Below are 15,127 nucleotides of genomic sequence, written 5' to 3' on the forward strand. Positions count from 1 at the left end.
CACTTCTGTCCTTGATCCTTCTTTCCAAACCTCCCAACTGGCTCCCTAGTATCTGTCTTCTCTAGCTTGTCTATCTCTCAGACTTGTTTTTTGCCTTCTCCAGGCTTTAAATTCCAGACTTCTTATCCTGAATCAGCTAGTCTCAGTTTCTAATTTTCAGGATTTTTTTTTCCTTATTCCCAGCACTCTTGACCAAACAATTCTAGCTTTTCTTTTCTTCTTTTTTTTTCTTTTTCTTTTTTTTTTTTTTGTTTTCTCAATAGCCCATGGTCCCATTTTATTGCTAATGTTCACAGCTCTTGATGTTGATTTTTAGAGTGCAGCCCCTTGTCCTAATCTGCCTCCTGTTGGTTCTCATGTCTCTTTACAATGTACCTTCTATGATTATCATGTTTGATCTTATCTCACTCAGTCTCTCTGATTTTATTTCCTCCCTTCATCTCCCAGTTCCATTTTTGTTCTATACATTCTGGTTCTGTTTTTTTTTCCCCTCTCCCCCAAATCTCTTTTGACAATGTCCATCTCTCTGCCCCTAAATGTTCATCACTCAAATTCAGCATTCAAATCAGTCAGCTTCATTCTTTGCCATAGGAACAAACTGACTGATAAGTATGAAGAGCATATAAAAACAGATATACTGAGTCAGATCAAAGATCTCTTCAGGCAAATATTCTGCTTTCAAATATGTATATGGCAGTGTATAAGGCAGAATATAAGAACAGGACAATCATGTAATGACACTTTCACAAAATACCTACTATAATCTGTGGACCATTGACTTCCTGATTTACAAGTAGTATGTTTGTATGCAACAGACTATGAGGAATTTTGCCTATGAATTTGTCCAATCATTTTCTCCAGTTATATTTCCTGTAAAAATATTTAGCATCCACAACATATTATGGCAATAAATTTTACAGCTCAAACTCCAAGTTGTGTGAAGAAGAAACACCTTTTGTTTGTTTTAAACTTGTACCTTGCTACTTTTACAGCCTTTGTTCTCTTAGGTCTGGTGTGTAGCACCAGCACACATCACAGAGTTTCTGAGGAAATGTTGCCAAGTCTCAGCTCACTGTTCCTATGGCTACCTCCCTCACTATCTCCCTCCTTAACAGCTTGATGTCTTATTTTCCCATAGGACTCTGTGTGTTCTTCTTTATTGGTCTACTCACCCCTTATAGTTTCCTCTTCAAACCACCACTGGAAATGAACTTTTTACAGGAATTTTAGCTCTTAAACTTTGGCAGGACTTTATAATTGTCAACTCTGGATTTTCCCAGGTAATATAACATCTTAAAAAGTCTTTTACTGAGTCTATTGAATGAATAAGGATGTTAGGACACCTTAACACAGGGGAAACAGTATCTATTTTTGTTGGTCTTGTTTTGTAAGCAACATCAATTTTGGCTTTATTTTTAATGATACAGCCAATAAGCCTAACATAGGTACTTAGTTAATCTAGTCTGACTTTAGTCATCAAAATGTAGCTGGCTTGTTTACATCTGTCTTCCAGATTTAAAGTACATTAAGCGGATGCTGGTATGCCCAACAATTCCTCCCATTTAAGATTAACATGCAGATACCCCTGGAATTGTCATTCTCTCTCCACTGACTAGAGGAAGCCTGAATATCTGGCTTATATTAGTTGTCTACTTATGTGAAACTAAATGAGGGTAGGTAAAGTGAATCTGACCAAATGATCAAATTTGTCTAAGCAATTAAACACAGGAGAAGGACTACTCCTGAATCAGTTCCACACATCATTTGATGTGCCACAGACTGAAAATATTGTCATCTCCTTTACAAACGTACACTCAGAATATTTGGCTTGACATAATCAGTAATTCTGCAGCGTCTGAGATTATGACTATGGTGTCTAATTCCAGGCACTAAAACTTTTAAAGAAGTTGAAGAACTGGAGAGAATGATAAAATAATTAGGCATTTAGGTAACAGGTCATATCAAAGAAATTTAGTTTACTTAGCCTGGAAAAATAGAGAGGAGAGATATGATAAAAAAGTTTCAGTGTGGAGACTATTTTTATAAAAAGAAAGCAGATCAGTTTTCCTCTGCGTTTTGTAAGGATACTTAAGGATAAATTAATTTAAAATATGGCATATTTAAATTAGAAAATACACTAAACTTTCTAAATAGAAAAGTATTTTTGGAAGACATGCATAACTTCTTTCCCTAGGGAGTTTTAAGAACAGATCAAGCCTAAAACTTTCAGGCCTGGTCTATACTGTTCCTCAGTACAGGGTATTAAACCACCTTTTAAAGTCTCCTCCAGCCTGATATTTTCATTATTATGTAATTTGTTATTTCCTTTGTAATTTTCTCTTTTCAGCAAACAACTGGGGTAGAAGATTGATCTCAGATGCCCATAGCACAGCATGGACAACATCCAAAATTAGGTTTTAATAAAATGCAGAGTTACCTGAAGAGAATGACCAGCAGGACTCAAGCTAAATCTAAACGTTTCATTGAACGAAGGCTCTCGGTCATGCCTGCATACCCTGGTTTTCTTCTTAATTACTCTCTTTTGGGTAGAGATATTGACAACGTATAGCTTCACATACAGGTCTGGGGAAGAACAGTTCAATGAGTTAAATATAGAAGCTTTTAAAGAATTGTTGTTGTTAATGATTTCAACAGAGGGAAAGTGTTGTGAAGAAACAGAGCATGGTACTTTACAGAGCCATATTCTGTTCTCATTTACATGGTGTAGAAATGGAACCACCCCACTAAATCCAAGGGAATTACCTTGTGTTTACAATGCTGTCATTAAAGAAACAAATACTTTGATGTCTTTATGTATGTATGAAAATATTGACATGAGTTTTTAATTTTTAAAAAGCTTTTTCACCAAAATACAATTTTTCACTAGATATCATTGTTCTTTAATAACCTAGGGAGTTATAATTTTTATTAAGTTAAAAAAGGATTAATTTTTAACAATCAAAATTAAACTAAAAAGAGGATTAATTTCTGAGAGTTAATTTGCTTCTACAAAATGTTTTTACTTGCATTAAAGTTACTCATAGGAGAAAACACTTCAGAAAGAATTCTATAGAATATGTCATTCTGGTTAGGAAGGAATTTTCTTTCTTCAGATACATCCTACTTAACGTTTTCAAAGCATCATGAAGCTGGTTTCTGTGTGATACCTGGTAGATGATCTGGAGATTTAAATTTGTATGTGATATTTCTGCACTGAAGGATTTCTACTATCAGCTGTTCTCCATCTGTCTTCATTTCCTTCTTTAATGCAATCTTGATTTCACCCATAACCTGTGTTTTACCTGGAAAAGCAGAAAAAGTAATCCTCATTAATGTGAAAGGAAACTGAATGTATCTAACTTGGAAAGAAGTAGATTTTTCTGGGATTTTTTTAGGGAGTTATTTTGTCTTTTTTTTTTTTTTTTTTTTTTTTTTCCCCAAGACAGTTTATACTTTTAGTTGGGGCTATAAGAATAATGTATTGCTTGGATGATCAAATGGTAGATATATGCAGTACACTTGTATAACTAGATTATATGCTTCAGAATTTATCTGCTTCAGAGGATTTTTTTTCCCAAGAATACAAATTTCTCTAAGAGTCATTACAAGTCGTGTAATGGTCACTACAATTCACCTTTTCTGAAGCCTTTACTACAAGATGTTGAAGCTATCTCATTTAAAAAAAAAATAGAAAAGAAAAAAAAGGATAACATCCAATAGAGTGCTAAAAAGTAAGATTCTGAAAGGCAATGAATTAAGACCTCGGTGAAGTTAGTATTTCATTTCACCTATATGGAGCAATATCATTCACGCAATTTAAAGGGAAGTGCTCACTGTGACCTTTAAAAGTAAAGGTGATTTTCCTTCTTATGTGGGCAGAAGTGCAGGCCCATTCTTCCTACGTTGTGTGGATTTCTCTCTAAATCAGTCTGGAGATGGAGAGAAGCCACAGAATGAAATGTAGGCAAAGCTGGTTTGCTTTTCCCCTGCCTGTTCTCACACAAAGCTTTACTGAAGTCAGGCAGAGTAGAGAAAGGCTACATCTTCTAAATGAGTATGGTTGTGTGAGCAGAGCCCATGCCCTCAGCTCAATGTTGCCTATAATAGCATCATGTCATAATAGGGGTTGTGCTTCTATATCTATTGTCCTGCTACTGTTAAATATTATTTAACCTTCCTGTTCTCTTTAGACATTAGCTAAAAAGAAGACAAACTGTTAAGCTCCTGGGAGACTTTATTGCCTAATTTCTGGTGCCAGCAGGCTGGAGCTTTAACGCATTACCAGGAAATTCTAGAAGCTGGTGCCAAGATGTTGTAAGGAGTAAAGTAATTCTGCAGAAAGTAAACAATTATGATACATCTGGAGAAGCTTCTCTCTTAAGGAGTAGAAAGCTACCAAGTGGCATTTAGAGATTACTTACTTGTATCACAAATGTATAACCAAATTTGAATAATCCCCACTAAAAATACCAGATCTTGTTTTACACATGTCCATAAGCAATCATACGTTCTATTGTTTTTCTTACTTAATATATTTTTGGGGATCATGAATAAAAATTTAATAACAAATAATCACAGCCACAATCTGAGCTCCCAACCCTCCTCACAAACTGAAGCTGGAATCTGACTTAGTTACAGTCAATAACATATTTACAATTGGACTTCAGCTGTGTCAGCATTTCATCCATAGTTTGTAAGGTGAGAGAGGACCTGTTAGGAGGCAAGTGATTCATTCTCTGTGTTTAATCATCATAAAACCCTTCTTATATATTTGAACATGCAATGATAGCATCTTCCTTTCTGTTATGTGTTTGTGCAAAGAGAATGAAGTCCTTGTGATGGCAGCAGAAAAGATCATCGGTAGTTGAGATCAAAGAAGGAAAGGTCAAAAATATCCCTGTTGTTATTCATTAATCTGTTATAATGCCTTTTTTCTGGAAAGTGTTGAATGCCTAGTTGGTCTAGCTTGGCTAAACTGTGGATTTTGAATGACTGGAAACAGATACAAGAAAAAAGTATAATGTCTCCTCTGCTCCGTGGACAAACTACCAAAATCACTTACATACCTGAAAGGTGTTGCATAAATCTGGCTTTTTGTTTAATATTAATTCTTGCACTGACTCCAGTGCTTGACCATGAAAAAAGCCTAGAATGGACAGTTGTAGCACAAACCAAAAGTTAGTTTCAGGCAATCTTTAGTTAACCACAGTATTTTCTGGAAAATATATTTGGCTTAATTACTTTACTTTATTCCCTCTCTGTCCTTTAAGGTGTATTTGCAACAGTTGCTAGGACCTTCTCTTTCCTGATTGCCTTAGTACCTTCTTTTTCACTTAGATATGCATTCAACCTAAAACGAGATCAGGTAGGTTGGATTCTACCTGTGACACTATGATCTAGAGAAAGGGAGAAATGCTTCCTCTAAATTAGAATGTGTCTTAAAATTCCAGCACCATTTCTCAGCATCTAGAATTTCTCTGTGGACTATTTTGTATCCCCAGATACTCTTTATGACACTCAAATGCTTCACTATTTAAGCCTCATGGGGAAAAAAATGATCTCCAGCTGTGAGTACATGAAGCATGGTAGCTCTCTTGTGCTTCCATACTAATTTTAATTTCTCCCACAGCATGCAGTGAAAAAGTCTTAATACCAGCCTTATGAAACACTGCACTAAAACAAATCACCACTTCAAAACCTAGCAGAATTTTGAAGATTCAGAAGAGATTCTTATTCCTTCCATTGCTTGGCTTTTTCACCTCTTTCTCATATATTTTCATGCCATCTTTCATTTGACAGGTGTGTAAGAATAGAGCAAAGGTACATTGGTTTGTGGAGTTGATTCTTTAAATGGAAATAGAGATACACTGATGAGGGCAAGTCTTAATAATGAACTGCCTATGAGTTGTTGAGAGAGTTTTCAGTGGGCTGAGATGGACATGAATGTTCTTTGTCTGATATGATAGAAATAAAGTTGCTCAGGGTGTCATGGGATTGGGTAACCCCAAGGATTGCATTGGTAGGAATAGCTCAAACCACAGTGTCCAGTCATAACCTTTTGCATTCTTACATAAACTTAGAAAACATCAATCATAAGTGATGCATGAATGCAACTGATTGTGGGTATTTTGGTACACTGGATAATGATAAACAAATGCTACAATGCAACTCTGAAAAAGTTGAAAGAGACATTGCATATCTTCCTAGGAAAGTACTAATATGGCTTTCTAAGACACTGGAAAATAATTTGTAACTTGAACATTAATATCTGCCTTAATAAAGATGAATTCCGGGTGAAACAGGTGCAAACCAGGATTATCACAGTGGCAAAGAACCATATAGTAAAGCACTACAAACATTACTTTCTAATTCAGCCGAGGAAACAAGGACTGGGAAAAGATGAATTTGCTTTCGACAAACATATGATAGAGTAAATATTGAAAAGAATAAGAAATATTTAAACTGAATTTGTGTGATATTTTGCCTGTTACATATATAATCTAACGTAGACTTACTGATGTACCACAAGAGGACCACAGGCATGCACAGCAACACTGTGTTCACGTTAGGAACATGTTAACAATAGCTAATCAATTCTTAAAAATATACAGCTATGATTAAATACATTAGTGTTTTTTACATGACAGTACACCTCTTGTTAGGGGACCAGATTTATTAAAAATCCATTAACAATTAAAAGGGGATGGTTAATTAATTAAATTGCTGCAAGGTATTTGAGAAGTCAAGGGGTTTAAATCTGCTATGGTGATAGCAACACAAGCTGTTGCTCTTGTAGAACTGTCACACTCTACACTATGAAAGGTTAATTAGTTCTGCTATTAGTTTTAAATGACTGCTGCTGTAAATCAGAGGATGTGTCATCTGCACTGTTGTCAGCTTCCAGGGACTGATAACTATGGATTGTGCTCCCATTACTTTTTGATCAGATGCTTGCTGTCAAACAAAATCACCCAAGACAGTAATAAATTGTTGTCTCCCATCACTCTGTGTTATCAAGGTTAATTCAGCAATGCATTTAAATGAGCAGGTAAATCTCACTGGACAATGGCAGGAATTCTCAGTTCAATTGTCTAAATGTAAATTTCTGAGTTAATTTACACATTTATCTTAGAATAAGTTAAATTGCCTTTGAGATTGCCTGTGTCTATTCACGTAGATGAATCAAGCGTGAGTAGGTTAAACTTAAATATGAGATGCCTAAATGCTGCTACCCGATGAGCATCATACGAGAGAAATTTTCTGAATGGATGCCAGATGGCCAGAAAACAGAAACTGATATTTTGTTCCACGGCTGTGTATAAGTTAGTATGGGCTCCTTCTGTTCCAGAAGAGTGACTGGGTGTATTAGAGCAGTGAAATTAGAAATAAAATAGGAGGGGGGAATAAATATTGACAATTTCCCAGCATTTTTCTTTCCACATGAAGTTTAAAACAGAATTATTGTTTCCCAAATAGGTAGTATATGCTCTTCTGGAGCTTCAAGAGTCATACACTTTATTGTCAAGGATTTAAAATCACAGAAATGTCTTTTTGAGCAGCTTCCAGTGAGCCTGGACTACTGAGTGAAGGAACGTTAATTTTGGGTTGTGGTGGTGGGGTTTTGTTGGTATTTTTTTTTTTAATCCTTTACAGCCCCGATCATCCTCTTACTACTCAATCAAAGAACTCAGATATTGGAAAAAATAAGCAGGAAAAACAAACAAAAGACCCCATCGAAACAAAAAACATCAACAAAACCCCCAGCTTTACTTTCCTACACTTTATGGCTACAATTTATAGGACTAGAATGCCTTATCCATCAGGTATTTAGAAGAGGAAGGAACATAGAGCCATGGTTTGTTTTAGCAGGATTTCTCCTATTTTTCTTTTTGTGTGTGTTCAGAGAGATACCTGCATTTTAACAAGAATACACACTATTTCAGGGTTTATTTCTATATTTTCTGATTATGAATACTCATGTAACTTCCACTTTTCTGAAAGCAGCCATCCCAGAGAGCAATCCCAGGTTTCCAAATGTTGGTGCAGAACCACAACTTGCTCTACTGCTGCAGACAAGCCCCCTTTAAAGAAGATCAGACACATCACACTGCTTTGCCATTAGCCCTATGTCTCTGACTCCCATCTTGTTGTCTTGTGGCAGGAACACAAAAATTTTGTGATATTTTAGTGCAAAAAGCCTGAGAAAATTAGAGTTGTCTTATTGTAGCATGATGATGGTGGTATGTCTGATGTTTCCCTGGGGTATGACAGGAGGAAAGACTGAAGCATTTGGTGGTGCAGGGCCAGCTGTGTTAGTGCTGACAGTCGGTATAGAGCATAGTGAAAAAAACACATCGTCCACGCTTTTGGGAGATGAGCAGACTGTCTCTAGAACCTAGGTTTTGTCCCAGAAAGAGCAAATCAGTCTGTGATAAAATAATTCCCAGGTGAAAACTAAAATCATTCAGTATGGAAATTAAAGAATCCAGATCAGGGAGTCAACCAAGGAGAGAAATTATGTGACAGTGCAAATGTCAGTTATGAGACTACATGATGCAACTCTGTAAATGTTCTCTTGATGAAAGTTTGGGAATAAGAAATCTCCACAGATTTTTGCTTTAGTGGCTTCTGGTATTTGGTACTAGTCGTATTTTGCATGAGTGTTCCCCATGAGAAAACTGAAGTGAAATCTGTCTCCCAACTTGTCTTAAAAGCATTTCTGAGTATAACACGAAGAATTGCTTCTTCTGAATGTTACGTTTAAAATTCTGAAAGATTAAGTAATAATCCTAAGAATTTCCACAATCTTTCAGTCTAAGATGAAGAGACGAGTAATGATTAACATAGTGTCATCATGAGCATATGATCAGAAATAAAGATTCCTCTTGTTAGAACTAATTTAACTTCCTTAGGTCTTTATCTGTTGTGATACCCTGAGAGATTAAATTAATGAACCTCTCAGAGCTCTGTACAGTGTTCATTTATAGAATGCAGGCATTTCTCTGACATATTTTGCTACTGTTTGTGTCATAGGTATCTAATGACCTAGAATCGGTGCAGCTATAGTTATCTCTAGCACTGTGTAATGAGACATCATGTCTTCCAGAACTAAGTAACTCAAATGCTCCTTATGTAGCTGTATTTCTTAAATAAATGAAATCTTGGATTCAGCTATTTTAGGGTACGTTTGTAATATTTAGAATGTTATAATGTGTAGTAACATGTCATAAAATCTAAGAAATCCAAGGTGGGTTCTTGAAAACTTGATTTAAAAACCGAAAATTTACAGCTTTAAAATATGGGACATGATTAAAGAGAACCTAAAAATGTGGGTTCTGTCCAGAGATCCCCATCCTTTAGTAGCTTTCTGTGATTTTAGACTTCATCTCTGTGCCTAATCTCAGAGGTGGAGATAATAACATCTACTGCTCTAATGAAGAGTTGTTTGGATTTAGTACTGGGATTGGGTATCCTGTAAAGAGAGAGACTTTGACCATGTAAACATAAATAGGACTTTGGTGTACGATACCTAATCCCATGAGAAAACACAAAGATTTAGAAAGGCTGATGAGGACCTATGCCACTGTTATGTATCCCTCCACCATAATCCATGAAGCTCATACAGACATAATTTTCTAAGAGTGCTGTTGTAGCAAGAAATATGTTTCTGCTGGATTCCTTTAACAATATTTTGAGAACCAGAAGTCCATCCTCTAGCAGACAGCTGAGCTTCAGGAAAATGAGATAACATCATCTTATTGCAATAAATAATTCAATAGTACTGCAAATACTAGCCATTTATTATTTACATTTTAATATTAGAGTTAAACAACTCTAACTGAAAGTGAAGCAAAAGGGTATTCAATATAATTTTAAAATTAAATATACCGAGAATTCAAAATACCAGACAAAACCTTCAAATATTTTTTTAACCAAACCCTTCTCTCTCTTTTTTTTTTTTTTTTTTTTTTTTTAATTTTTAACATCACACTGATTACTTGCAGTACCAGCTGTTTGTATTTATAATGCCTTTCATCCTCTTGCTGGGACATGAGATACTGGTAAAGCTGTTGTAAAATAATGACGGATGAGCTTTTTAAACAATGCCTCCTAATGTTTACAGGCTCCAACCTTTTCTGTCTTTTTGAGATTTTTTCATTACCTTCTTTTTGTCTTTCAACTTTCTCCCACTTATTACTTTCTCCCTGAAAACTGCTGCAATTTTCTCTGTAGGTTGGTTTTATCTTTGTGTTCCTTACTGTAAGAAAAATCAGACATCTAACACAGTCTTAACTACAACCTCCTCCTGTCTCACAGTGCTTTAAATAGATGTTGGTTTTACTGGCATATGACTGCCTCAACAAATATGCTCTCCAGCTCCACAGATGATGATGAATACATGTAGGTGCTGAAATTTGTTGTTCCTCTAGCAACTGGATGCCCAGTCTGCCCTGACCAGTGCTATCAACTGGTCATGGGACAAACTAAAGCTCAGAGTAAGGCTGCTTCTTTTTTCCCCTTTCTGAAGAGGAGTTGTAGCCGCTGAGGGTCCTTGGTATGTGTTCAAAGTCTTCTCTCATCTGCCTACGTGAAGGCTAGGTGTTGTTATACATGAAGGGCTCAGGTGTTATTACAATTTATTCCCTCTCTCACCTGATGTAGGTAGGGATACTGTGTGCAGGCAGTCATGCTCCTCTGCAATGGTAAACGCTATTGGTTCAACTCCTGACAAATGTGTTCCCCCTGGGATACAGGGATGCCACGCGGTGGGAGCAGGCATGAACTGAGGGAACTGCTCTCTTTCCTTCCCTCTCCTTACCCTGAAGATGTGAACTGCTGTGAGCAGACTGTATATTATGAGATGAGCAAAAAAGATTAAGGTCTTTCATTAATATCTCCCTGTCTCCTCTGATGTGATGTGCATGCAGTCATATGATGAGGAAGGGGAGTAGAATTAAGGAACTTTGCTCACAGCAAACACAATTTACAGTTTTGTGGGCAGTGAGAGTGGCTGGCTTTAAAGCTCAGGCATATGAAAAAGCTGACAGTTTTATGTTATGATTCTTAGAGCTAGCATGCTCACTGCCCAGAAAATTTTGAATATACTAGTTCACAAATTTAATGTGTATGCCCAGAATTCTTAGTAGGATTAAGAAAAGAATATTTGAAGGAGAATAGTTTTCAGCCTTTATTTTCAGATGAAACAAAACTGTTGTGCAAAATACATTTTGAAAACTGAGAAATCCTTTTGCCTGTTGAGATTTTGAGGTGTGAAACATTTCCTAGAAAAAATATAAACTTTGTTCCATTTATTGGTCACTCTGTGTGTATGTCTCTTTCAGAGATTTGATTCATTTATTTTAAAAGGGAAAAAAATGACAAAAAATAATACTGACTCTGGACTGATGCCATGTGTAAAAGCTCTTGGCCTGAAGTAAAGTGATTTGTGGGAAAATAACACTGATACTTCACACATGTTCAAATATGAAAAATAAAAATCATAGACATGTACCAAACCAGTTTCAAATGACTTTATTTTTGTTAGGTGGCATTCTAAAATGTTGTTGGAAAAGGTTAATGAAGTAGTATGAAGAGGTTAATGAAGCAATAAGATTAGAGGAGATGAATTAGAGGAGAAAGTTTCACTAGTGTCAGAAGCTGCCTGTGTCAGTGACCTAAAGAGTAGTACAGGGGATCAGAGGTCTCTCCAGAAAGATTTTTTCAATATTTCAGTGAGACTGGTCACTGTGTCATAGAGGTATTTGGAATAAATGGAGGAAAAACCATGAGAACTGTAAATATTACTTTCAACCAATTTAGGTGATCAGAGGTGACTACAGAGATTGCTTTTAATAATGAAGACGAACACAAAATACCTGTATTTCACAGATGGTAGGTAGAAGGAGAATAAAAATGGGGTGAGGCACATCAAGAGAATTACAGAACTAATTCATAATACATCGTACTAGATATCTCTCATTTATATTTATTTACACTTATTTATACTTCTGTGAAAGGGAAACCTTATGTTCTAAGATGATTATTCTATCAACATCCTCTCCATGATTCATTCAAATACTAGAATTGCCCAAAATTTATCTTTGGTTCAGAATAATAAGCTGATCACAAGGTTAATCACAAGGAAGTTTAGGTGTCTACCTCAAGACTTCCTAGACTCTGTAGTCAACAGGGATAGCACCTTCTTAAACTTTTATCTTAGGATGGATAAATGTTTTCTGGAGGTTCCTGCCTTTTTTTTTTTTTTCAGCAACAGTTGAGAGGTGAGGTTTGATTTAGAAACATGGTATTTAAACAGTGAAATTAAGCTAGAAATACCAAAATGCAAACCTACAGCTCTATCATTTTCCATAACTTCAATCAGAGAAAACTAAAACGATGGCTGAAATTTTTCTTATTATTTTAATTGAACCCCAAAGATAAGCGTAGCCTGGATCTGAAAGGGGGAACTATGCAGCCTCATGTCTCAGAAAGTAAAACTCTTTTCAACCACCTTTGCTCCCTTTCATCCTCACCATAAATCACTGCCTGAGCCTAAATATACATTCACAGGCTTCTTTTCACAATTTTAGCATCTTACATAAGGAGACATATCAGACACTGCAGATTCAGCTTCATAAAAGATGGCTTGCCACAGCACATCTGAAATTTTGATGATGAAAGGCACACTTTGCCCTGGCTTTCAGATGGACAAAAGTACATACAGGGAAAAGAAGAAAACTAATGTCATACATACAGAGCAACCTGAACCTTGATTATTTTAAGCCTATTCTATTGCAGCTTTACCAAGGGGAAAATGTGTTGCTAAAGGGAGAAGACATTTGCAAACTGCCATTAAAAGTCCATATTTGACATAACCACAGTTCAGTAAAGTATTTCACACAATACTACGATAATCTTTGTGTAATATAGCATAAATGTTCTGTTAAAGTAGGACAAGTGAGTCTGCAAGCTCTTTTTCCATGTCAGTATGAGAACACAAAATGGGTTTTACCTATACAAAACCAGGGAGGATTTTGCTAGATTTTTCTTAGGTTCTCATTTAAACGATGACAGATTTTAAGTTACTTTCCTTCTTCCATGGCAAATACATTTTTTATCTTTTTTTAGTTTTGATATGCAACTTTTTGAGAGTTTGACAATATAGTCTGAAATGACAAAATCTCTTCTGAGCCAACCTTCACTTTCTGTGCCAAAGTAATGAAAAAATTTATACCTTCTCACTCTGAATATATATATGAAGATGTGAATATCACAACAAATATATTTATTCTTTTTGTCTGCTCAGTATCATGGAATTAGACATTCTGGTTTGAACCACTGGAAATGCCAGGAAATGGATTAAAGTCCATTTGGCTTGTATTACAATATGATGAAAGTATAATGGAAATAATATGAGCACTTTAAGATGAGTGAAATGACTCCTATGGATGGTAGCAAGAGATAATAGAAAATTTGCCCAAAGATATAATAAAGAGGATCAAGTAATTATAAATATAATTCAGAAGTATTAGGTAACACAGTATTAGAAGGCGAAAAACTAGATTGTTAAGTAGGTTTTGTATATTATTGACTTTTGTGAATCCCAAGAGAAAATAATCCTTTGAACAAATTATTTTATACTTGGGATACAAACTAACATTCCCCACCTAAATTCAAATATACAGAGGGCTTTGAAAAAATTGTAAGAACAACATATTTCCTAAGAACAACAGCTAAAAATGAAAGTAATGAAACGAAAGTACGTAATGATTGTATTTCTGGAAAGTAATTATTCTGTCAGGAGACCTGCTGACTACTAGGGGAGCAGAGTGACATGAAAACAAAGTTTATTTATAAAATTTGTGCTGAGTTTGTAGGTCAGACATAAGCAAAACCAGTCATATTGCATTTAAATGTAAACAAAAGAAGATGTATCACAGGAACACCTAGAAGCTTCCCCATTTGCTTTGGCAGATAGCTGCTTTGGTGATGCTTTTTCATTCCTGTGTTTTGGATGCATGGTCTGACGAAAGAAAAAAATCAAGCCTCACAGGTAGATGGATAAAATTAGATGCAGGTCTTTAAAGAATTTAGATAATTAGAAAGACAAATAGAAAACCAGCTCAAGGATAAAGTCCTGACTTCAGGAGTAGATGTTATCTAGACATCTAATACAAGCTTAGTTTTACTAGACACGCTAAAGATTTTAGAAGTGATAAACAAGCTGAAAACAATACTGATGTTTTCTGACTTAGCAGTGCAAATAATAGAATATTTTGGTGCTATCCTATCACAGGGAAGTATACACAGTGAATAGGAATTGGTGTAAGAGCCACATATGATGTGTTTTCGTTCCAGTTAGTTTGAAGAGTGGCTCATTGCACATTTACTGCACAGATAATAAGCACTGAGCCTGCAATGTTAGTGCAGTGGAACAAGCTGTTTCATTTCACAGCTTGGCCAAGTCATTTATAGCCCATAAAAAATTACTTAACACATGGTGGCGTATGTAACTCTATAAAGCTTTCTTTGAGAAGGAGGTGAAAGATGGCATTTGTATACACAAATATATCCATACACATACTCAAGCTAACGCAATATGTTAGCACTGTTTTGTGCTATAAACCTGGTAGGCACACTATCATGGTAACTGAAGATGAAAATTTTTGGTAAGAACCTGCCTATTCATTCCTCACATAATGATTTCCAGATTCCCCCTCAGATACTGCAGCTCTGAGGCTCTTCAGTGAAATATGCTGAAGTCTTGCTCATACCTCCCTGGAACTATACACTGGTGAGCACAGTCGTGTGTGCTGCACAGCTTGGGTACCAGAGCAGATGCTTCTGTACTGACTGTTCATGTGGAAGACAGGTAATGTTATTATATTAATAGATTTTCTTTTGCATACTTACATTACCTGGTACAGTGGTAGCAGCCCACTGTTGAGATGCTATTTCTCTATCATTAAATAAATGTGATTACTGAAATAATTGTTGCTAATAAGACTTATGTACAAGAGTATAAGAAATTGCCTATTCCGTGTGATAGTAAGAGTTGTGATAATTCTAACAAAGCTCATTTTGTCTAATATACAAAAGAAAGCCAAATTTGTCTTCCAGGACCACC

At 35.8% G+C, this 15,127-nt stretch overlaps 1 protein-coding gene across 1 annotated transcript in view; it reads right to left on the minus strand.

The window, feature by feature from the left end:
* Positions 1–15,127, minus strand: part of PCLO (piccolo presynaptic cytomatrix protein) — a 382,367-nt gene that overhangs the window by 7,077 nt on the left and 360,163 nt on the right. Inside the window, exons 24-25 of the mRNA XM_074827920.1 lie at positions 3,168–3,302; positions 2,438–2,583 (exon numbers count right to left, since the gene is read on the minus strand). Coding sequence (XP_074684021.1) covers positions 2,438–2,583; positions 3,168–3,302 — 281 coding nt within the window. The remainder of the gene's footprint in view (positions 1–2,437; positions 2,584–3,167; positions 3,303–15,127) is intronic.

This window comes from Strix aluco, chromosome 5 (assembly GCF_031877795.1).
Source record: "Strix aluco isolate bStrAlu1 chromosome 5, bStrAlu1.hap1, whole genome shotgun sequence".
Taxonomy (NCBI): Eukaryota; Metazoa; Chordata; class Aves; order Strigiformes; family Strigidae; genus Strix; species Strix aluco.